Source organism: Panicum virgatum, chromosome 1N (assembly GCF_016808335.1).
Source record: "Panicum virgatum strain AP13 chromosome 1N, P.virgatum_v5, whole genome shotgun sequence".
NCBI lineage: Eukaryota > Viridiplantae > Streptophyta > Magnoliopsida > Poales > Poaceae > Panicum > Panicum virgatum.
Window position 1 is genome coordinate 8,189,088 of NC_053145.1, and position 23,465 is coordinate 8,212,552.

The window sequence follows — 23,465 nt, forward strand, 5'->3', positions numbered from 1 at the left end:
TACGGCGGAAACTGGGAGCTAGTCTCCCGGCGGGACGTGAAGACCCTTCGCCGAGAGGTCCTTTCGGTGAAGCCGGGGGTCCCGAAGGCGGCGCCGCACCACAGGTGGATGAACACCACCATCTCTTTCGGGCCATCCGACTGCCCGGAGAACATGGCTGGGGCTGGTGTACTACCTCTAGTCACTGCCCCTGTCATAGCCAACATCAGGCTCTATCATGTGCTGATAGACGGTGGGGCAGGCCTCAACGTCATCAGCTATGCAGCGTTCAAGCAGCTGCAGATCCCGGAGTCCAAGCTGACTCCCTCTCGTCCATTCTCCGGAGTGGGCCCACATCCGGTGTTCCCTCTGGGGAGCATCACTCTGCCGGTCACGTTCGGGACCGAGGAGAACTTCCGCATAGAGAGCGTCCAGTTCGATGTTGCGGAGGTGAACCTCCCGTTCAATGCCATCATTGGTCAGCCGGATCTCTACCGCTTCATGGCCATTGCCCATTACGGGTATTTGGTCCTGAAGATGCCTTCCCCTGCCGGTGAGGTCACCATGCGGGGTGACCGCACCGCTGCCGTTGCTGCAGTTGAGAGACTGCATGCTCTGGCGGTAGAGGCTGCACATTCCGAGGAGGACCCATCCACCTCGTGACCCAGGGCGCCTGCAAAGGCACCTAAGGTTCAGCCGTCTGATCCGGACGACGTTCCCGTGAAGACGGTGCAGATCGGAGCGGACTCCTCCAGGACCACACATCGTAGGAAACCTAGAGGAGAAATAGGAAGACGCGCTCATCACTTTCCTCAGGGTAAATGTGGACGTGTTCGCCTGGGAACCGTCACAAATGGCCGGGATCCCCAGGGAAGTGATCGAGCACAATCTGAGGATCTACCCCGACGCCATGCCGGTACGCCAGAAGCCTCGGAAGCAGTCCGTGGAGCGGCAGAACTTCATCCGTGAAGAAGTCCGCAAGCTGCTGCACGCTGGCTTCATCGAGGAGGTCTACCACCCCAAGTGGTTGGCCAACCCAGTCGTCGTCCCAAAGGCCAACGGGAAGCTTCGGATGTGCATCGACTACACCAGCCTCAACAAGGCATGTCCTAGAGACCCCTATCATCTTCCACGCATCGATCAGATCGTGGACTCCGCCTCCGAGTGTAACCTTTTGTCTTTCCTAGATGCATACTCTGGTTTCCACCAGATTCATATGTCTGGAGAGGATAGGAAACATACTGCTTTTGTAACAGTGGATGGACTTTATTGCTATATTGTCATGCCATATGGTCTACGGAATGTCTTACCCACATTTGTACGAGCTATGAACAAAACCTTCTGTAATCTAATTAGAGATATTGTTGAGGTGTATGTTGATGACATTGTGGTCAAGACTAAGGTAGGGTCAACACTAGTTTTGGACCTGTCCCTCGTCTTCGACCGGCTGCGCGCCACGCGCACGAAGCTGAATCCCGAGAAGTGCATCTTCGGCGTCTCGGCAGGGAAGCTGCTGGGTTTCCTGGTCTCACATCGAGGCATCGAGGCAAACCCAGCCAAGATCAAGGCGATCGAGGCGATGAGGCCTCCTGGCCGCATCAAGGATGTCCAGAAGCTTACTGGATCTCTGGCCGCTCTTAGCCGCTTCATATCGAGGCTGGCTGAGAGGGCCCTCCCCTTCTTCAAGCTATTGAGGAGGTCCGGTCCATTCTCTTGGACTGAAGAGGCTGAACAAGCCTTCTAGGAGCTGAAGCAGCACCTCACCTCATGCCAGTATTGGTGGCTCCAGAGCCAGGTGAGACATTGTTTTTGTATCTTGCTGCGTCTGCAGAGCCGGTCAGCATGGTGCTGGTTGCCGAGACGACGGAGGAAGCTCGCTAGGGGGACACCAGGGTCTCCCCAGCCAAGGATGGTGAGCTGGACCCCGGACATGGGGGTCCGGCAGACACTCCTCTATCTGAAGGACTGGACCCCGGACAAGGGGGTCCGGAGGAGCCTCGTCCCAGAGGGAACCCAGAACTGCTGGGGGGCCCAAGGACCTGACATGGTGGACAAGGGCGAGCTGGACCCGTTCACCAGGTTCCGGACCATCCAGAAGCTAGTCTACTACGTCAGCGAAGTCCTCCATGAGGTAAAGGCCAGGTATCTTGAGACGCATAAGCTTATCTATGTCATACTTATTGCGTTTAGGAAACTGTGCCACTACTTTCTGGCACACTAAGTTGTCGTAGTGACCTCTTACCCGCTAAGAGCGATCCTGCACAACTCCAACGCCACGGAGAACATCGCCAAGTGGGCAGCAGAGTTGGCTGAGTTCCAGCTGGACTTCTAGCCCTGCCATGCAGTCAAGAGCCAAATCCTGGCTGATTTCATAGCGGAATGGACTCCTTCCCCAAGCAATTCTGGGGGTCTGGACCTCAACGCCGGACCCCCAGAGCCGGACGTCAGGACACCAGTCTTCACCGAACCCCACTGGACACTCTTCTTTGACGGGCCCGTCCGCAAGCAGTGGGCCGGAGCTGGTGTGGTCCTCATCGACCCAAACGGAGATCAGCTGAAGTACATGGTGCACCTTGAGTTCAAGGCCACCAACAACATGGCGGAGTACGATGCTTTGATATTTGGCCTGACACAAGCCCTGTCTCTGGGGGTCCGGCAGCTTCTGGTGAAGGGAGATTCTTAGCTAATCATCAAGCAGGTCCGAGGGGATAGCAGCTGCAACAATCCCCAGCTCGCGGCATACCTCATCCACGTGAAGAAGCTCGACAAGGACTTCGACGCCTTGGAACTGCAACATGTTCCCCGCGAACTCAACTCAGCGGCAGATGATCTCTCCACGAGAGCATCTACCTGGGCATCCGTGCCCGAGGGTGTTTTCAAAAGACGGTTGCTGAGACCTACCTCCCAGCCTGCCGAACTGGGTGAAGGGGATCAAGCTAGCACCTCGAAGCTAGCGGTCCCGGCGGCATTCCACCTGTGGTGCCCACCCTGGGTTGTGTGCCCTGTTGAGGATCCTGGAGACCTCACAGAGCCACTCCCACCTGCTCAGGGAGCTCCCGATGCATGGATCTCTGAGATCCGGGACTACCTAAAAGACAATATCCTTCCTGATAAAGATGTGTCCGCTGAACGCATAGTACGATTGGCTAAACGCTACGCAGTGGTAGAAGGGGATCTCTACCACCGTGGCGCCAATGGTATCCTCATGCGGTGCATTTCCCAGGGAGAGGGCCGCGAGTTGCTCGCGGAGATCCATGGAGGCGAGTGTGGAAGTCATTCCTCATCTCGCACGTTTGTTGGCAAGACCTTTCGGCATGGCTTCTACTGGCCGACAGCACTCCAGGATGCGGCTGAGCTGGTAAAGTCCTGCAAAGCATGCCAGTTCCATGCAAAGCAAATACACACACCGGCTCAAGCTCTGCAAATGATCCCGCCCTCATGGCCATTTGCCGTATGGGGCGTGGATATCCTGGGGCCGTTCCCCCGGGCCGTCGGCGGGTACCGGTTCCTCTACGTCGTCATTGACAAATTCACAAAATCACCGGAGGTTACCCCTGTGGTGAACATCACTAAAAAATCAGCAGTCGCATTCCTCTAGTCCATTGTATGCAGATTTGGCATCCCAAACCGCATCATCGCGGACAACGGGACCCAATTCAAAAGGACTCTTCCAAGAGTACTGCGAGGACATTGGCATCCAGCTATGCTTTGCGTCCGTGGCACATCCCCGCAGCAATGGACAGGTCGAGAGAGCAAATGCAGAGATCCTCAGGGGACTCAAGACCCGCACCTACAACTGCTTGAAGAAGCATGGTGCCAAATGGGTTGATGAGCTTCCGTGCGTGCTATGGGGCAATCGGACCACACCCAGCCGAGCCACCGGGGAGACTCCATTCTTCCTGGTCTACGGGGCTGAAGCATGCCTTCCCCCGGAAATTCACCTAGGCTCACCACGGGTCCAGGCTTTTGATGAATCCATGCAGGAATAGCTGCTGCGTGACGATGTGGACTTCGTTGATGAACGAAGGTGGCGAGCAGCAATCCGAAATGCACGCTACAACCAAGCGCTCAGGCGCTACCATCAACGGTTCGTGCACAGTAGGCAGCTCCGGGCTGGCGACCTCGTCCTGAGGCGGATCCTGAACCGAGCAGGGCTCCGCAAACTCTCCCCCAGCTGGGAGGGGCCCTTCAAGGTTACAGAAGTATGCCGGCCAGGATGCGTTCGCCTTGCCACAGAAGATGGGGTGCCACTGCCCAACCCATGGAATATAGAGCATCTGCGTAAGTTTTACACTTAGGCAGAGCAGGAATATGAATTTATCCTTTGTAATAAGATAGAATTAGCGTGCGGCCCAGAGCGGTGGAGGTCCGCCCTCGTAAACCCAGACTCTGGCATCCATCGCACCGTCGGCTAGCATTAACGCGCGGCCCAGAGTGGTAGAGGTCCGCCCTCATAAACCCGGCCTCTGGCATCCATCGCGCAAGCCATGTATATCAAGTTGCAAAGGAAAGATTTGCTCCCAGTTCTGTCTTTGTGTCAAATTTTATTTCGCATTTCGATTCTCGAGCTTTTTCCTTTCTAACCCCCGCGCGGACTGCCACTCTGGTCGCTACAGCTAAGATCTGTATTGAGTTGTTGGACTACCGTACAGGTCCGGACCCCCTTGCTGCTGGGAGAGGGGTCCGGACCCCTAGGGACCTGCTCTGGAGAGGGGGTGTTTGTTTCCTGGGTGGTTCGGAGTCCTGTGTAGCCACTTAGCCGGTTCCGTACCCAAAGCCTACACACTCCACCACCCTGTAACGAGTGCTCTAGTACCCGGAGCTGGGTAATTAGGGGCCCGGACCTCGTTCTAGCTCAAGGGTTGGCTTCCTAAGTCCTACACGACAGGTCCAGCTCCATATCTCAAAGGATCGAGTACGACAGAATGACCTCATCCACTATTAGGAGGGGTCTGGAACGTCGGAGCCAGGTCTGGTTTAGTCGTGTTTGTTTCCTGGAGTGGTCCGAAGCCCTGTGTAGCGCCTTAGCCTGGTTCCGCACCCTAAGCCTACACACTCCACCACTCTGTAACAAGCATTGAACTACCAGGACTTGTATATCCGGAGCTCCGGACCTCGTACTAGCCTGGGGACCGGTCCAGAATAGGTCCCGCGGGCCTGCTACTAAGCTGTGACTTTGAGTGGTACGTAGGTTAAGCCTTGACTGGTGGTAGTTAGCCTCAAACTATTGAGCCTACCTACCAGGGGGTCCCAGCATCCGCTTTAAGACTTCATGCAGATCGAGGTCCAGTCTCGGTGGTAGACAGACTCAAAACAACTGAGCCTGTCTCCCAGGGGGCCCGGAGCGTTCGCTTTGAGCCAGACACCACGGATCGATTCTGCATGCGTAAACAGTTAAGTTGCAGTATCATTACTACCATACAAGTGAGTTTGATTTTCCTCTCTATAGTTTTTTCTGCTATACAGGGAATAAGTCGCTCGTTCGAGTTGCAATTTATGCTACACCTATGCCCAAGGACGCTTGCTCAACCTCATACGGGGGTTCGGAGTGTCTTCTTCGGCTCTGATGGCAGATAGGTCCTAACAACTGAACCTATCTACCAGGGGGCCACGGCGTCGGTTTGCTGCATACCACAAACCACAGCAACAGACTAACAGCTAAGTTGAAATTTTCTTCTATTCAAAATTTCAACAAGTACAATATTTTTACATCCACAAAAAACAAAACAAAAGTGCTACTGCTGTGATGGCCCAGCTCTGGAATCTACAGGCTCAAGCTTGAAGTAGGCAGCGACGAAGTCGACGACGTCCCGCACGCCTTCTCGAGCAGAGGCCTCCACCTCCGCCACTGGACCATCGACCACGGGGGCTAGCGAGATGGCTGGGTCGTGGCTCTGGAGGCAGGTCAGAATGTGCTCCACCACCATCCGGATCAGCTCGCGGCCCTCAGCTTCAAGCTGGCCAGCAAGGATTGGCTCCAGACGCCGGAGTCTGTCTGAAGCAGAGTTCAGCACTGGGAGGGCGTCAGCAATCGAAGCTGGCAGCTCTGCCACTTGGATTGGACTCATCCCAAGTGGCACCAGCACTGAGCTCGCTTTGCTCGCCTAGTCGACGATCCGCTAGGCCCCCCTAAGCTGGTCCTCCTGTAGCTTCTGGACCGCCTCCTGGATCGCCTCCTGCACCCGGGTGTCCAGTGCTGCCTGGGCTGCCTCCACCTCGCGGGTCCTCTCCTGGAGCTTGGCCTCCTTCTTCGCCGCCGACTCCTTCATGGACTTGAGGGCCTCGCGCTGATGCGCAAGCTGGAGCTCCATGTTGGTGGCGTGGGATTCTCGCTTTGCAAGGGACTTCCTATCCTCCTCGAGCTCCATCTCAGCAACAGCCTGCTTGCTGGCGGCAGCCTGCAGCTCCTGGTGCCATTGGTGCAGAGACTCGGAGAGCTTGTCGAGCTCCAGCTTGCGGACCTCGAGTCCCAGGCTGCGAGACTCAAACTCGGACCGCTGAGCCGCAAGGCTGGCCTCCTCCTTGGCAATAGCCTCCTCCCGCAGCGCCACGGCCTTTTCTCGACTCGCCACCGCAAACTCCCGGTCGAACACCTTCCGAAGATTGGCTCGGTAGGACTCAAGGTCGGCCTTGAGTTCGGACCGAACACGCACAGCATGGGAGGCTTCAGCCTTCGTGCGCCCCTCCAGGCGGGTGTGCCAGTCACTGAGGTGCTGGCGCTCGCTCTCCAGAGCAGCCCACTCCCGCCGGAAGGCCACCTTGGCGGTAGAGGTCGCATCCTCTATCGTCTGCCGGACCCGGGCCAGCACATGGGGCAGGGGAGCCGCTTCCTCCTCCGGGGGACCCTGCAGGAGCCGCCTACAAAAGACCTCCTCCAACTCTTCCTCTGCTGCAGGTTGGGCGCTGGGGGAGGGGACGTCCGGTACAGGCGTCGGGACCTCAGGACCCGAGATGCTCGCCGTTGCCCCGCCCGCTGCCGCTGTGCTCGCCATTGCCATTCCCGCTGCCGCTGCGCTCGCCGTCGCCAAGCACGGTGTCGGCGCGACTGCCGCCGTAGCTGGGGCCTCGGGGACCACCGCGTCGGGTGCGGCTGCGCCTGTCACTCCGGGGGTCCCACGAGGTCCGGGGGCCCGGGAGCTACCCTGGCCCGCGTCCTCAGCGGTCTTCTGACGCTTCGCGGCGGGCTCCATAACTGGGGTCCCGTCGCCCCTTGCAACCTGTGACGGCCCGCTTCCCCCGACGGCTCCGGGCCTAGCTGGGACCACTCGTGGCGGCGCTACCAGCTACGGCCTGCTTGCCCTTGGCAGAAGGGCCGGACTCCGCGGTGCTCGGCACGGCCTGTTCCCCGGACGCACCAGGGATCCGGGATCCCACAGTCTGGGTCGCCTCTAGTCTGGCGCGCTGCCAGCCCACCATCGTCGAGGGTCGGCAGGGTAGCCAGCACCGCGGTCCTCAGGCGTGAGTCCTCGCAGAGGGGGACAACACCCTGAGGAAGGATCAGGTGCTCCGGGATGAAGATCTCCCGGTCACCGCCCGCACCAAGACCTCCAGGGCTTCCTGGGTCAGATCAATGTCCTCCCCGCCGTGGGTCCTGCTGCTGTCTTGGGGCCCGGTGAAGCTCCAGGCAGGACGCGGCCGCTTCTTCAGAGGGGCGATCCGGCGCTTCAGGAAGTCCCCGAGCACGTGCAGTGAAGTGAGGCCGCCCTCCGCCAGCGCCCTGATCTTGCTCAGCACGAAGTCGAACTCCGACGGTAGGGACGGCTTGGCCCTCCAGGACTGACGGTCGGAGGCGGGTCCCCCAGTCGGCATGACCAGGCGCTCGTTGGCTTCGGTGGTGGCGATCACCCACTTCCTGCGTCAATCCTCCCACTTCCCGCCAGTGAGCCCGGGGATGTACGGCATCCGCAGGTCGCTCCTCGTCTGGAAGTAGTACGCCCCCCACTTCGTCTTTGCCCTTCCCGGACTTCACCAGGATGAAGAAGTGGCGGAAGAGGATGACGCAAGGCCGCACCCCCACAAACATCTCGCACAAGTGGACGAAGATGGACGTCAGGAGGATGGAGTGCTGCGTGAGATGTTGAAGCTGGAGGCCGAAATCTTCCAGCAGCAGCAGAAAAAATGAGGAGATCGGCAGCCCCAAACTGGTGGAAATGTGCGAGATGAACAGCACAAATTCCCCGGTGCGCAGGTCGCCGAGGGGAACCGAGCCTGCTCGAATCCCCTAGGCAGTCTCCTGTGGACTCCACCCTAGCAGGCGGCGCACCGTGTTCAGCTCCTCCTCAGTCTGGAAACGACAGGGGCGAACAAGGGACGCCATCTTGCTATGGAGGCGAGCAGCAATATGTGCAGAAGAGCAGGGGGCGAGGAGGCTCGAAGGCAAAGGGGCGCAAAGGTTGGAAGGAAGAAGGCGAATGCGGAAAAGTAACCACGGTATGCGGTTCGTCCCTTTAAGAAGCCTGACCCAACCGGCGCACCCCAAAAACCGTCGCTGGAAGCCAAGCGACGCTCACGCCTGGTGTTAGCCGCCCAGTCCATGACAAGGGGGCCCAGGCCCACCTGTCAGGGAGGGCGGGTAACAAACAAAGGCATGAAAAGGCGGGATCTGAACCGTCGCCCGCGCGCGAAGAGAGGCGGAAGCTGAGCTGACGTGCGCGCATTAAGCGCTGGCATGACCAAGCTTTTCGGGGACTGCGCTGGTGGTAAATATCCCGTTTACTCCGGCCGCAACAATGCCAAGCGTCGCTCGCGTGACTAGGTGTACCACTGTGCGTGGGGGTCACGAGTCAGTAAGCCGTTGCGATGTGATGAGGCAGCGAAAAACCCGATGGATGGTCAAAGCCGGTCAAGACTCCTGCAGTATGCATAGTCTAACGCTAGAGGCTTCAAGTTATACAGAGTCAAATCACGATAGTGGCCCCACCTGCGGGTTCATCACCTCTCCCGAGATGGGCCCGGGGGGCACTGTCGGTACCCTTTAGCAGGGATACCCACTCCTACTGCAACAAGGCAGGACTCGCGTAGTCATCTGTAACTATGCGAGGAGGGACGGAGCAGCCAGGACTCACAGATCAGACTCTTTCCTCACCGGGCCAACGGCCCCGGACCCGCTTCCCCCTCTGGGACAGGTCCGGAGACGCCACGTGTCCCTGAGGAGGGGAAGCTCCGAGCCAACAGCCGAGGGCTCGGACCCCCCCCCATAGGGGTCCGGGACCTCCCACGTGGCCCCACAGTGGACGTAGGCTGTAAGTGGGTCTACAAAACCAAACATGATTCCAAAGGGAAGGTCGAACGATTCAAAGCTAGACTCGTAACAAAAGGGTTCAAACAGAAGGAAGGAATTGATTATAATGAGACATTTTCTCCTGTGTCTACCAAAGATTCTTTTAGAGTCGTCATGGGATTAGTAGCCCATTTTGATATGGAGCTACATCAGATAGATGTTAAGGCTGCATTCCTAAATGGAGACTTAAATGAAACAATCTTTATGGCACAGCCAGAAGATTTTGCTATAAAAGGTAAAGAACATATGTGATGCAAATTAAAGAAGTCCATTTATGGACTTAAGCAAGCGTCCAGACAGTGGAACCTTAAATTCGATGAGGTCATTAAGAAGTTCAGATTTAAGGAGAATGATGTGGGTAGTTGTATCTACGTCAAAGTTAAGGGTGGAAAATTAATAATTCTAGTACTGTATGCGGATGACATACTGTTAGCGTGCAACGATAAGAACATGTTGCATGAGACTAAGAATTTTCTCTCATCCAACTTTGGTATGAAGGATCTTGGTGATGCCTCATATGTCCTTGGCATTGAGATACACCGAGATAGAGCTCAAGGAGTACTAGAATTATCTCAGAAAGCTTATATTGAGAAAATACTTAAGAGATATAAGATGGATAAGTGCAACACTTCACCTGTTCCTATTCAAAAGGGCGATAAGTTTAGTCAACGGCAATGCCCTAAGAATGACTTGGAAAGAGAAAGAATAAACAATGTTCCTTATGCATCAGCTGTCGGAAGTCTGATGTATGCACAAGTCTGTACGCGTCCAGACTTAGCATTTGCAACCGGAGTTTTTAGTAGATATCGGTCAAATCCAGGATGGGCTCACTGGGTAGGTGTCAAAAATGCATTAAGATATTGCCAAGGCACCAAAGATTACATGCTCACATATAAGAGGGCAGACAATCTTGAGATTGTATGTTACACTGATGCTGATCTTGCTGGTGATGAAGATGATAGAAAATCCACTTCTGGATATATCTTCACTCTGACAGGGGGAGCAATTTCATGGAGAAGTGGTAAGCAAGGTGTAACGGCTGCATCTACGATGCAAGCTGAATTTGTGGCATGTTATGATGCAACAGGACAGATAGTGTGGCTTAAGAATTTTATTCCGGCATTAAGAGTTGTGGATAGTATCTCGAGACCTATCACAATGCACTGCGATAACCAATCTGCAGTATTCTTTTGCGCAAACGATAAGTTGTCTGGTCCTTCCAAGCACATTGACCTCAAATATCGTGTCGTGAAAGATAGAAATCGGGACTGCACAATTAAGATTGAGCATATAAGTACTACAGCAAACATTGCGGATCCGCTCAGAAAAGGTTTATCACCAACCCTCTTTCTGAAACATGTCCTAGGTATGGGTTTGGTTGATACTTTTGATCAGGTCCTGGTTCAGGGCCATTAATATTTCCTCAAATAAGAATAAGAATCCTAACAAAGTTTTTTCAGTAAGACTATGGGTAATGTTGTCCCAGTATGCCGTTGTGCTACTGACGATGCATTGGTCTGGTAGTTGCTGATTTACGGAGGATGGATTTTAGTTTAAGTTAAGTATGAGTTAGTGACATAATAAAATTAAGTTTAAGTTAAGAATAAGTTGTTGACCTTCGGTCAAGGGGGAGAATGTTGGTTTTGTTTTTGTTTGACCTTGGTCAGCAACAGAATCGGCAGAAAAAGAGGGATATGTCATCCCGTGACCTTAGGGATCGGTTCCCAGCAAACTATCCGCGATTGTCTTGATCGGGAGGCAATCCTAAGCCCATTGGGTTCGGCCCTGGGCCTACAGTGCTTATAAATAAGAGGAGTCAACCCCAGGGTTAGCAACCTAATTATTTCCACCATCTACCGATCAATTAGAGCACTGGAAGGCTCAGAAGCGCGAGCACCACCTCCGGGGCAGTGCCGGTGGCGTCCTAAAGGTCGACGCTACACCGCCAGGACGCTCAAGGAGCATCTGCGCTTCATCCCGACGCCGTCCACGCCATCGACGTCGTCACGCCTGCATCTACTCCCACTAGCGCCATGGACACCACTACTGCTGGTATAGAATCGAATCTAACCTATTCCGCATCAGTTAATGTACTAGAGATGATCTACTTTGGATTAGTGATCCTGTCAGTCAAGTCTGTTCTAAGTTTTGTTAGATTAATCCTAACAGTACATGACAATTGTCAGGTAGACCGCCCTGATCCACATGCCGCAGAGCCCGCCGGCGTGCGTGCTCGCCCCCCTCTGCACGCGGGCGTCATTGACGGACAGGGTTTTTCACGATGCAGTACTTCCCCTGGCTGGTGGCGACGTAACCCCACGACGGTCACGGCGTGGATGTCTCGCCATGGATGTCTCACCGGATGTTCTCAGAGCAGAGCAGCGCGTTGTCAGTGAGCTTGGGCATGTGGCTGCCCCCTTTGTTCCGCCAATCGACGGTGCGCCAGCGACGCTCGGGTTCCACCACTGCGCCAGCCCAGCGATCGGGCGTGATGCACGCTTCAGCGCGCAGCAAGATGGCCAAAATGTTGATGAAACCATAACTTTTTTTTTTGCATTGCCCTTTCTCCCAAAACTTTGCTAGAATTTTCTGGTCTGCAAATACATGCTGATCTGAGCCATATGAGGCTGTAGAGTCGCTGAAAAGGAAAATTGCAGGCCCCACCTTTTATGGAGATATTTATTATAATGGCCATGTTTGGATACTCTAATTTGGTTAGAAGTTAGAGTTAGTTTCTAGCTCTAGACTATAATGGCCATGTTTGGATACTCTAACTTGGTTAGAAGTTAGAGTTAGTTTCTAGCTCTAGACTAACTTTGAACTAACTCTAACCAAAGTTGTGTTTGGATGCAAAAGTTAGAGTTAGATTAAAGTCACTTTTTCAATCATTTGCCTCCTTTAAACCTTTTTTGCAGCCGGATCTGTTGTGGCCAGTTTTTGTAGTGGCGGACTCGGGGGCTGCTCTGTTGTGGCCAGTTTTTGTGGTGGCGGACTCGGGGGCTGCGGCGCTTGTAGGCCGGCCCGCCGGCGCTCGGAGGAGCGCCACTTGGACGGCCCGCCGGCGCTCGGAGGAGCAGCATTTGGACGGGCGACGCTCGGAGGCTCGGAGGGGCAGCTCCGAGGTGTGGAGCATCAAGGGGCGAAGAGACGGCGAGACTCAAAGGGGCGGAGAGACGGCGCGGCGTGGGGGCTTGCTGCCGGCGCCGGAGGCCGACCCCGCCGACCCGGGCTCGCTGCGGTGCGCCACGTGCGGCTGCAGCCGCCGGGTCCCCGAGGCGCCGCCCCTCCTCGCGCTGGCATCCCCCCCTCCGCCGCCGCTGCCGCAGCCGCACGCGAGCAGGCAGCTCGGAGGAGAGGGCGAGGGGCGGTGCTCGGAGGAGGGGCGGAGAGGGGGGCGCGGAGGGGCGACGCCACGCCCCTGGATCGGGATCGAGCTCGGAGGGGGGCGTTGCTGCAGGCCTCCGCGCGGTGCCTCCGGTGACGGCGAGCACCACCACCCGCCGCCGGCGGCGCCCCGCAGCAAGGGCCTCCTCGTTCGAGGAGGAAGGGCCGCGGGGGCGGGGCGGCGAGGGGCGGACGTGGGGGGGGGGGCGTCGAGGGGGGGTGCGCTTGCGGCGAGATGGGGCGCGGTTGGGGGAGGGCTACCACAGAATGATCCGAATAGAGGAGAGAAAGAGGTGAAAAGTGGGGCCCACTCCAATCTAACCCAAATAAGCACATCTAACCCACCCTATTTAGATATTTTTGGGTTAGATGACCCCAATCTAACTCTAACCCATGGATCCAAACAGGGCCAATGTTTTGGACAACAAGAAATGGTTTCATTCAAGAAACAACTGATCATTATTGAGGCATGCGAAGTGGTCCTCAAGTATGAGTTTGCTATGGTTATCCGTAGCCGTAGTGCAAGGAAGAAATATTTCCTGGAAATAGCAGAATGGTTCGACATAATGTCATAATATTTTCGTTTTCTTTTATTTTTCCATGTAATTTTTTTATCTAATATATAATCGGTAGAAGCATAGCCCCTGCGTTCCCATAAGAAAGAACAAAAGTCTCGACAATAGCAATGGATCCGTTAGTGAAAATTACATTAAAAAAGTATAGTTATCATTTGAAATATAGTTTTATTGAAATTGTTGTTTGAAGTTTCATCTTGTAGACCATAGTTGATGTTTCTCGCTGTGTTCGCTTGGCTGTGGCTGATGGCTGCTGCTGATTTGTTATGAGATAACAGTACTGCTGACTGGCTGGTAGCTGGTGGCTGGTGCTGATTTAGTATGAGAGAATAGTACTGCTGGCTAGTTGGCTGACAAGACAAGCGAACACAACGCAACGCCTGTATTTTGAATGGGAAGGACTATATCTTCCTGATCATGAAAGTTATATAGCACTCTATCCGATCCTTGCTTCATCGATCTTACAGGACCAGCATTAGGCGATAAAATCAATCTTTGACTGAGGAATCTCACGTAGCTTTTCCTTCCTTTGTTTCGGTGTTGCGCCTTGTAAAAAATCCTCTTGTACATACCCAACTTTTTTCCTTATATATATTATTTTTTGAGAAATTCCTTATATATATTAAGAAAATAGGTACTCTCTTCGTCCCATAAAAAATGCAATTCTGTTTTTTCAAGACAAATTAGTGAAAACACTCTTATGCTCTCATTTGTTTGCTACACACTGTTAATTTTTGCATGCAAATCAAATCTGACCACTTAATCCAAATTAATTTTGACTATAAATAGTAGCAGCTGGCTGACAATGCATGCAGCACGGCATTTGGAACTGAGGCTCATGGAGTCATGGGCAAGATCGTCATTCCACCTGGAAAACTTAGAAACTATATATTCAAAAAAGGAAATAAATTTCTTCAAAGAAAAAAGAAAATAAAAGGCGCTGCAACTAATTTGAGATGCCCGTCACCCTTTTACTTTCTGTTTCCTGGTCATTTCTTCGTTTCCGTCAGCCTCCTTTCTCGCACCCAAATAGGCATTTCCTCGTTCTAAAATAAGAAGTCTTCTCACCGCAGCTGATTGCAAACGGACCACGAAAAAATAATGATTATTGCAAACCGACATCAAGGTATGTTCCTAACGTCAGATTTTGCTCATGTCCATTTTTCTTTAATTTTGTTCGACTCTCTTGATTGTTCATTCCATGTCCAGATGTTCTTCCCTTCCCCACTTTTTTCTAACTGTTCATCCGTGTCGTTCATGCCCCCGCATGCAGCAGCCCATGACGAGCTTGGAGGATCCTGATTCTCAATCATGGCTAACATGTTCTTGACGCGACGAATGCGTGGAGGATCCATTTGATCTTGTTGTTAGTGACAGTTACAAGTAATAACAGCCGTACGGGGGATTGATCTTTTCTTTTTATCATGCACAAGCGCTCCAAATCTTGCGAGCCGTACAGAAAGATGGAGGAGCACGCCGGGTGCAGCAATGGCGCGACGTCGTGCGACGACTCCGCCGCCGGCGGCGGCAGGGCGCCGTCCTCGGCGCACTGCTCCACGGTGTCGGTGTACCTCGCCAAGATCGGCGGCGCCCCGCGCCTCGTCACCGCCGTCTGGAGCAAGAACCTCATCAACCAGTCCTTCACCGTCTCCATCGACCGGCCCGGCGACGACGACGCGGCGGCGTCGGCGTCCCACAAGGTGGAGCTGAAGCCGTGGCCGTTCTGGAGCAAGAAGGGCAGCAAGGCGCTCGACGTCGGCGGCGGCGACCGCGTCGACATGTTCTGGGACCTCCGCGGCGCCAAGTTCGCGGCGAGCAGCAGCCCGGAGCCCGCCGGCGGCTACTACGTCGCGCTGGTGAGCGACGACGAGGTCGTCCTCCTGCTCGGCGACTCCAAGAAGGACGCGTACAAGCGGACCAAGGCCCGGCCGTCGCTGGACGACCCCGTGCTGGTGTGCCGCCGGGAGAGCGTGTTCGGCCGCCGCAGCTTCGCCGCGCGCGCGCGGCTCGACGCCAGGAGCAGCAAGGAACACGACATCGTCGTCGAGTGCTCGCCCGCCGCCGGCACCATCAGGGACCCGGAGATGTGGGTCACGGTGGACGGCTTCGTGCTGCTGCACGTCAAGAACCTGCAGTGGAAGTTCCGGGGCAACGAGACGGTGCTCGTCGACCAGGCGCCGGTGCAGGTGATCTGGGACGTGCACGACTGGCTCTTCGCCGGACCGGGCTCGCAGGCGGCCTTCGTCTTCAAGCCCGGCGCGCCGCCGGAGATCCAGGAGGACAGCGGAGGGAATGGCATCCAGAGTGAAGGGACTGACTTCTGCTTCTTCCTTCAGGCATGGAGGACAGAATGAGGCCGTGGCATGGAGGAAGGGTTGAAATTCAGAGGGTGGGTGCGGGACAATGCTCATGTTCTTATTTTGATGTGTGCCACTGATCTGTTGATACGAGCCACATTGAAAGCTTACTCAGCTTTTTACAAATTTTAACAAGGAATACTTCAGGTGAACCAAAGTTTCAGTCACTGGTAATTCATCCAAGTTCTAAGCACAGCAGATGAAATGCCAAACATGCAAACATTTCATCAAAACACCGCCAGGTTATTATTGTTCATCAACACAAGCACAAAAGGTGATATGATGAAATGTTTAATTACAGAGATGAGACTTCTCGGACAAATCAATAGAGAAATAATAATCTTACATTGTGCCCAATGTTCTTACGGCGTTAATACGAGTTGTGGCGAGTCACCACCGCCTAGCCGCCTAGGCGGGCTAAGGCGACGCCTAGGCAGGCCAAAATAGGGGAGCGCCTTGTCGCCTAGGCGACGCCATAAGAACATTGATTGTGCCTGAACTGCGAGATAAAGATTTCAGCGATTGCGAGGAGTTTTTGAGTCATAACAGATACCCAAATTAAAGAAAAAAAAAGGTATGAGACATCAGTCATGGCAAGTCCACTCATTCACTGAGTTATGGTGCACGGCACTCCACCAGAAAATGTGTCAAGAGACCAACGAAAGCTTATTGTGGAACAAGTCAAAGTTATCATCATAGCTCACTTTGGTTACAACCATAGATGAACCATTTCATTCATCAGCACAAAGGCACGGCAATGTGCACCTCAAATGCCTCATAATGGTAACAACAAAAACTGGAAGAAAAGAAGCTCTGTTGTGTCCAGAAGATGATCCCTTCACACCATCACAGCAACACCACCAGCAGTCTTGATCTTCTCTATGATTGCTTCAGCTTCCTCCTTTGTAAGTGATTGCTTCAAAACGACAGGGGCCTTCTCCACAAGCTCCTTCGCCTCCTTCAGCCCCAAATCTGTAAACGTCCTGATCTCCTTAATAATCTTGATCTTTGCAGCAGCATCGAATTTCTCCAACTTTACATCGAAGACTGTCTTCTCAGCTTTCTTCTCCTCAGCCTTTGCAGCGCCAGCCCCGGAACCACCCTGCGGACCAAAACTGAAACCCTGGCCAGATATTGCCTGCGGTGGCTCTTGGTTCAGTCTGAAGAGGAGGGCTGGAGCGATCTGTTTGATCTCCTCAGGAGGGAGAACAGCGATGCGGTCAGCTAGATCCACAACTTTCTCAGATGGTGGTGGCATGGCCCCATAAGGATCGTATACATCAGGGTATTTGTACTTCTTAGTACCTGTGTCCTTTGCAACCTCGGTGCTGTATAGATGAGCCCAAACTGTTGAAAGACGACTGCCAGAGGTCGACCTTGAAAGACATAGCCGTCTTGCTATTGTACAGAGACTCATCCTACTATCAGCTATGTGAGTGGAGCACTCTCCCTGCACAAGGACCCAAACAAAATTAACAGCAAGCGGGAATGCCGTGAAAACTTTCTACATGCTCAGAGATCATTTTGAACAGAAAATGGAGGCCTATGTGTACACCCCTTAAAAGAGGACAACTTAAATAAAATGTTGACAAGTCCAGCATTCCAAGGTGGCTATCTTACATGTTCTGAAGCTATAAAAAAATGTGATAGATGATTTGGATAAGCTGGCAGGCACTGCATTCGCACCTACACAAGCAGAATAACTGGATCCATGAAAAATGACTGTTACATAACCATTTCCCAACATCCATAAAAGGTGAGATGCTTTAGCTTCACCCAGTTCCCAAATACTGCATACCAATATGCAGGGGAGAGCAGCAGATACAACACGAGGTCCAAGTGTTGGTCAAGTACAAATCATGAGCAGAGAAATCTGATAATCAATCTGAACGTCAATATGAGGAGCAAACAATCACATTGATCTTGCCCTCACCAATTAATCAGTTCATTGGTTAATCAGAAAAAAAGATTTTTTTTTCCAACTGAAACCTAATAATCAATCTGAACGCTGATATCGGGAGCAAACAACAGGCATAAGGATCGAGGCTTCCAAATTCCAACACGACGAACTAAATCCAGGTCATCCACGATGAACCCCTCTAGCGATACTTCCTCCCAGGCGCGGACCCAGCATAGGTCATGGGTGTAGACATGTACACCCAATAATTTTTTGCAAACGAAATTGAAGTTAGAAGGTAATATATTGCAACTGGATTCAGAATTTCAGATCCGAATACAAATGGTTTTGCTAGGGTTTGGGGGTGCTCCGTCTCGCACAGCAGAAGGAAAGATAAAGGGGTGGGCATACCTGGAGGATGCGCTCGTCGCCGGCAAAGGGCTGGGCGAAGACGTGACAAATGGCGCCGCCGCCCGCCAGGGAAGGAAGAGCAAGGGAGGAGAGTCCGAGAGAAGGGAAAGGTTCGAGAAGCAGAGGGAGGAGATGGCCGTGCGCCCTGAGCGGGCGGCGTGGATTCTCTCACATGTGACTTTCCCCTTCTCAGATGCCACTGATTCCTCATCCAACGGCTGCTGCAGATTTTAGCTTCCTCAATGCAAAACTAATCAGTCCAGCTTCAGTTCTCGGCCCAAGTAAAACCCAGCTCGGAAAAAAATAAACATTTGAATTCAATTTTATTATTACTAATTCAAAGCCTATCATTTGTGGGAAAAATGATTTGCATTTGCTCCCTGTTGCATGGATGGAAGAACAAAAATAGGATTTTGAAAAGGAAAGATACTGAAAAGAAAATAGACTTTTGAAATCCTTTTTATGTGTAATGAAAAAGAGTTGTGTTTTCTTCTTATTTCTGTAGAATGTCTAGTAACAAGAATACGAAAGTGTAAATAGAAAAAAAAAGCCTCGCACGGAAGAGATTCTTTTCCGAGCATGAAACAGTTCAAAATACTAAAATAAATGGTTGTTTATTTCTGCATTAAAATTGAGTGTATATGTTTTTTCAACTCATTTCTTCCTGTTTAAATCTCCCCTACTGAGTTGGACATGTTTCCTTCCCAAGCTGGTCTCTTATTTGGGCTAAACCATCATTTATGTTAAATGTTGTGCTTAAAAAAGCTTGAGGGATTTAGCAACTATAGGATGGAGAATGGGTGGCATCCAAAGAGGGAAAGTCACGTATGGCTTAGGCTAGGTGTGCCAATTCTCTGGTTCAAAATTTTATACTAATTCTCCAAAACGATATCTCAATTTGAAAAACTAGTAAAAAAATTTGAACTAAAGAGGGTTGGAGGTGCAGCTAAGGATCACCCATTTGCACCTTTAGCTTTAGCTTAGGTGCTTAGCTTCAGCAAATTAGAGAATGGGCCCTAATAGGGATGCTCAAAAGGTATATTTTTTATTGGCATCTATCTACTAAATGTTGTCGGCACTTGGACCTTATTCAATTATATTGGATCCATTCCAGACCGGAAATAATAGGTATAACAGACTTATGATAGCTACAATAAGAGACGAGAATTTATCCCGACCTTTAGTTGTGTGCATCATGAGTCTCTCTTGTTATACCTATTATTCCCGATATGAAATGAATGATATATAACCGATATTTAACAGAACAAGGCTTTAGTGGGTTGCCTGAATTTTATTGCCTATAACGAAGACACTTGTTGTACAAAGAGAGATTACAAATGGTTGCGATTAAACACCCAGAGGAAGGAAAAAGACAAGGAAAGGATCAAAGCACTTAAGGGCTGCTCCAACGTATAATCATGAAGGACGAACTATGCCATGATTTTTTTAGATAACGAAATTACATTCCGGCCTCTGCGGTAACGCACACAGCCAAACTTATTACAGAAACTAAGAACAAAAAAAACTTTAGTACATGAAGATATGTGTACTAAAATCAACTAGCATCCATGGCGTTGAAGAATTGAGATCCAAGGACATCCCACCTCAGCGCGCCCGACGAGAAGGCAAAGTGGTATGTCGCCTTCCGGACATCCCTGTCCACTGCAACTGGCAAACCGGCCCATGCTCGATCCAAAAAGCATAATGTGGATCAGATCCGGCGATGGATATGCCGCCGACTCTTTGCGTTACCGGGTCGCCAAGGTGCATCGCGACGCCGAATGGTCGCCATTGGAGAAGCACCTGTCCTCGGCGAAAGAGAGGTCGTTGCTCACTGTCAGAATGCGTGAGCTACGGCCGTCGTCATCGTGTCGGCGAAGACGGGAAGTCTCCACTGGATCTGCGACCCATCCCCTCCTCTTCGACCTCCTCCTTGGGCACCCCCGCCTGCAACTTATGCGCGAGCGGCCTGAGGTGCTGCCGCCGACATCGGATATGCTAGCGGCGTGAGGTCCGAATCATGAGACACTTCCTTGCAAGGTCTCTGGCGACGAGTAGGAGTGCCTCAGCAACACCTCCAACGAGGGACACGGCACCAATGGCGTCGTTGTTGCCGGACTCGGCACAAATTGTACCAAACAAAGCTTTCGCCTGGCACTCCTAACGCTCGCCGCCGTCGCCACGGTGTGACTTCCGTGCACCACCGAGACGGCCGTCAACATGGTGGAATGCCCAGGCCGTCAATCTGGCCATCGGATCCCGCTGCTTGAGAAGGTGGGGGCGCAGCCATGCACACCCCGATGAACCGGACTTGGGGTTGGTGGATCCACCCTTAGGACGGCTAGATCTGGTCAAGGAGAATCGAATCCGGCCATGGAGGCGATGGATCCGATCACGAGACCACGGATTTGGGGGAGAACGGACGCCTGGCTCGGACGCGCGGCGAGGAACACCGGATCCAGCCGACGGCGGGGGAATCGCCTGGGGAAACCAAATCCGGCCATGGGGGATGTGGATCTGACCATGGAGACGAAGGATCCGGCCATGCTCCTCTTGAATTCCGACAGCGGCGGAATGGTGGGGGTGGGGGAGGCGGAGATTGCCCGGCCGCCACCTTCCTCACGGCTGCTCGGCTTGTTGGCCAGCGAGCCGCTCCGGTGGCGGCGGGGCGGGGTGGCCTGCTGGGGCGGCGGCAGGGGTTCCTCAGGGAGATGCTGCCAATTATGTACTGGTGGGCTCTGTTAGTTTGGTCTGTTTTGCTCCAGCGTTTAGCAAAGCCTAGCACCGTCTGTGGGGCCCAGATTGCAAAGAAAAATCATCCAATGTGCTACCCTTTCCTTGCGCTTCGTGCCACTGGCAGGTTACGGTGTGAGAAGAGAATATTTATTTAATCTTAGCTCCGGGTGCTGAGTTTGGCTACCGGTGCTGTAACTTTCTAGCTTGGCATCAGTGCTCCAACGTTTGGCACCGATACATCTGCATTCTCTCTCCTCAAAGCACCCCCTTGGAACATAAGTTGCAGCTGCCCTAATAAACTAAGACAGAAAAAAACTCTAATCTAACAACTTTCCTTTGTTTAGGGAGTCACTAGTACATCGGTTGGACCAAAGCTGAAGATCATCTGAGGTATCGTCTTGAGATCTGGATATTTATTGTCGGCACTCAGTTGCCGTGACTTAATGAGTTGCCAAATTTTGGCATTCCATACAAGGTTGGCACTCGCAAGATTAAAGTCGCCTTAATTCTAATTGAAAACAAAGATGACCAAAATACATGGAAATGGCAAAACAATTTGTCCTGGAATTAAAGATAACAACATACTAAGATCCTGTTTGTTTTCAGAAACTTCTTTTTAGTCCATGTTTACATCAAAAGGAATCTTATCATCTAGGAGTATAAATAAAATCTGTTTATAAAACTTTTGCACAGATAAGTGCTAATTCGTGAGACAAATCTAATGAGTCAAATTAATCCATAATTTGCTACAGTGATGCTACATTAACCATCCGCTAATTATGGACTAATATATCTTATTTAATTCATCTCGCAATTTAGCCTCAGAGTTTTGCAATTAGTTTAATAATTAGTTTCATTTAATATCTATAAATATCAAGATTCGCTTTGACGTGACATGATCTAAAATTTAACCTCTGAATCCAAACAATCCAAAACAACTAAAAAGGGTATCATAAGGAAACAAGCAGACCTTCATTAATGGCCTTACCACGACATCCTCAAGTGGCCGGCTTTTTCCACCAGCCGAACAGGGTGTTCGAATGGCTAAGCCGGCGAGGCGGCGATCTTGGAAGGAAGAGACGAAGTCATTTTTGCCGCGGAGCTGATTGGTATCGCAACAAGTCAAAATCGCACGCTCAGAGTCGACATAACCCTTGTGCTAAGAAAATTGTTTTCAGGTCATTATCAAGTTTGATGATCTCCTTCAAAAAAAAAGTTTGATGATCTCGCACAGTGTTGCCTAGTGCATACCAATACAATCTCCTATTCCCTGGCATCTTGGACTGGTGGTAATGGTCGAATGAGTTTGAGCATGGCCGAAGCCGTCGTGTCCGCGGTCGTCGCCGATGGGGCGGGCAGGGCGATATCCCTCCTAGCGGGGCAGCTCCGGGACCGGCGGGGCGTCGACGCCAAGATGTGGCGGCTACGGCACCTCGTCGTCAAGCTCGAGAGCGCGGTGGAGGCCGCCGGCGCGAGGAGTATCACGAGCCGCGCGCTTCTCGAGTGGCTCTCGGAGCTCGCCGGCGGCGCGCACCGGGGGCGCTACTTCCTCGACGCGTTCGGCGGCGAGATGACGGACGAGGACGAGGGTGACGGCCATGGCGACGCGGGGCTGCGCCGGTCTTTGTTCTCGCCAAGCTCGTCCAACCCCGCAAAGTGCCTGCGCGTCGCGGCCACGAGGATGCTGCTCCGCAGCGGCGGCGGCGGCGTTGGTGAGCTCGACGGCGTCCTGGCGAACGTGGAGGGCATCTCCGGCGATCTTTCCGAGTTCATCATGCTTCTGCAGTGCTGCCCGCCGGCGTTGCACCGGCCGCTGGCCACGAACATCTACGCGGACTCCCAGATGTTCGGCAGGCACCTCGAGCGGCGCCGTGTTATCGACTTCTTGCTGCAAGACGACGACGGTGGCGGCGGCGAGCCTGGCGTCCTTCCGATAATCGGGCGCGCCGGCCTGGGGAAGACGACCCTCGTGCAGCACGTCTGCGACGAGCCTGCGGTGCGCCGCCGCTTCTCACTGATCTTGCTGCTGGACTTCCACTGCATGAGCCTCACGGTGGCCAGCGAGACCGTGAAGCTTCTGCGATCTCTGTTTGCTGTCGCCAGCATGTCAAGCACCGGCCTCGCCGGCGCCGGCGAGCTCCTGAGGCTTCTAGAGCGAAAGCTGCGCGGCGAGAGGTTCCTGGCCGTGTTCGACAACGTCGACACGCGCAAGAAGCAGGTGATAAACGCCATCATGCGGGCGCGGGCGGCGAGGGAGCAGGGTCGTCGTCACCGGCACCGGCAAGCACGTCGCTGATCTCGGCACCACGGAGCCCATCACCCTGCGGCCACTGCCACCGGCGGAGTACTGGTTCTTCTTCAAGGCGCACGCGTTCGGCGGCGCGGAAGACACGCTGTGGCGGGGCGGAGCCGCGGCTGGCCAGGCCATCGCTAAGAGCCTGCGCGGCTCCTTCTTCGGCGCCAAGGTCGTGGGCGCGCTGCTGAGGTCGCGCCCGGACCACAGGCTGTGGCGCCGGGTGCTCACCGCCAGCCACGCCGAGCCGTCATGGCTTGGCAACGTCGCCGTGACGGCCGGCAGCCTCCTCCCTCCACACGTGACCGTGCGCGGCGTCGCCGTCTCAGGCTCGCCGGTGACAGGGCTCGTGGGTCTCCAGGATGCCTCTTTGACGGCTTCACCTCATGGCCGCGGCGGCAGCCCGCCGGAGTTGCCTGTTCTGCTGTGCAAGACGGTGTTCCCTTCTTACTGCCTGTACTACACCGCTTATTGCACGATTGAGAGAGAGGATAAACAATAAAATCTTTTGCATATAAACAGCGATGGCATTCAAATTCACTTTTTTTGAACT

General features: G+C 53.2%; 3 protein-coding genes and 1 pseudogene across 4 annotated transcripts; 2 read left to right on the plus strand and 2 right to left on the minus strand.

Moving 5' to 3' along the window:
- Positions 1–6,098: 6,098 nt before the first annotated feature.
- On the minus strand, positions 6,099–6,971 carry LOC120653253 (uncharacterized protein At3g61260-like). Its single transcript, XM_039931030.1, has 2 exons — positions 6,721–6,971; positions 6,099–6,453 (listed from the first exon to the last, which is right to left on the minus strand). Exons 1-2 carry the CDS (start codon positions 6,969–6,971, stop codon positions 6,099–6,101), a joined length of 606 nt encoding a protein of 201 aa, XP_039786964.1.
- Positions 6,972–14,642: 7,671 nt separating this feature from the next.
- On the plus strand, positions 14,643–15,572 carry LOC120653929. Its single transcript, XM_039931595.1, has one exon. The coding sequence runs from the start codon at positions 14,643–14,645 to the stop codon at positions 15,570–15,572; it is 930 nt and encodes a 309-aa protein (XP_039787529.1).
- A 646-nt stretch (positions 15,573–16,218) lies between these two features.
- Positions 16,219–18,103, minus strand: LOC120654998 (50S ribosomal protein L7/L12-like). Of its 2 annotated transcripts, none has more exons than XM_039932713.1 (2): positions 17,884–18,103; positions 16,219–17,025 (listed from the first exon to the last, which is right to left on the minus strand). In XM_039932713.1, the coding sequence occupies exon 2, from the start codon at positions 16,990–16,992 to the stop codon at positions 16,414–16,416; it is 579 nt and encodes a 192-aa protein (XP_039788647.1). In that variant the 5' UTR covers positions 16,993–17,025; positions 17,884–18,103; the 3' UTR covers positions 16,219–16,413. The 2 variants fall into 2 exon arrangements, with proteins under 2 accessions (XP_039788647.1, XP_039788646.1); XM_039932712.1 differs by lacking the exon at positions 17,884–18,103 and adding an exon at positions 17,196–17,261.
- A 3,711-nt stretch (positions 18,104–21,814) lies between these two features.
- Positions 21,815–23,452, plus strand: LOC120654999 (annotated as a pseudogene).
- The last annotated feature ends 13 nt before the right edge of the window (positions 23,453–23,465 follow it).

Coding starts and splice junctions, on each gene's coding strand:
- LOC120653253 (XM_039931030.1), bottom strand. CDS start 6,971: ATGGCGAGCACAGCGGCAGCGGGCGGGGCAACGGCGAGCATCTCGGGT. Junction 6,454..6,720: donor AAGGTGGCCTTCCGGCGGGA/GTGGGCTGCTCT, acceptor TGAGTCTCGCAG/CCTGGGACTCGAGGTCCGCA.
- LOC120653929 (XM_039931595.1), top strand. CDS start 14,643: ATGCACAAGCGCTCCAAATCTTGCGAGCCGTACAGAAAGATGGAGGAG.
- LOC120654998 (XM_039932712.1), bottom strand. CDS start 17,255: ATGCAGTGCCTGCCAGCTTATCCAAATCATCTATCACATTTTTTTATA. Junction 17,026..17,195: donor TTTTTATAGCTTCAGAACAT/GTAAGATAGCCA, acceptor GTCCTTGTGCAG/GGAGAGTGCTCCACTCACAT.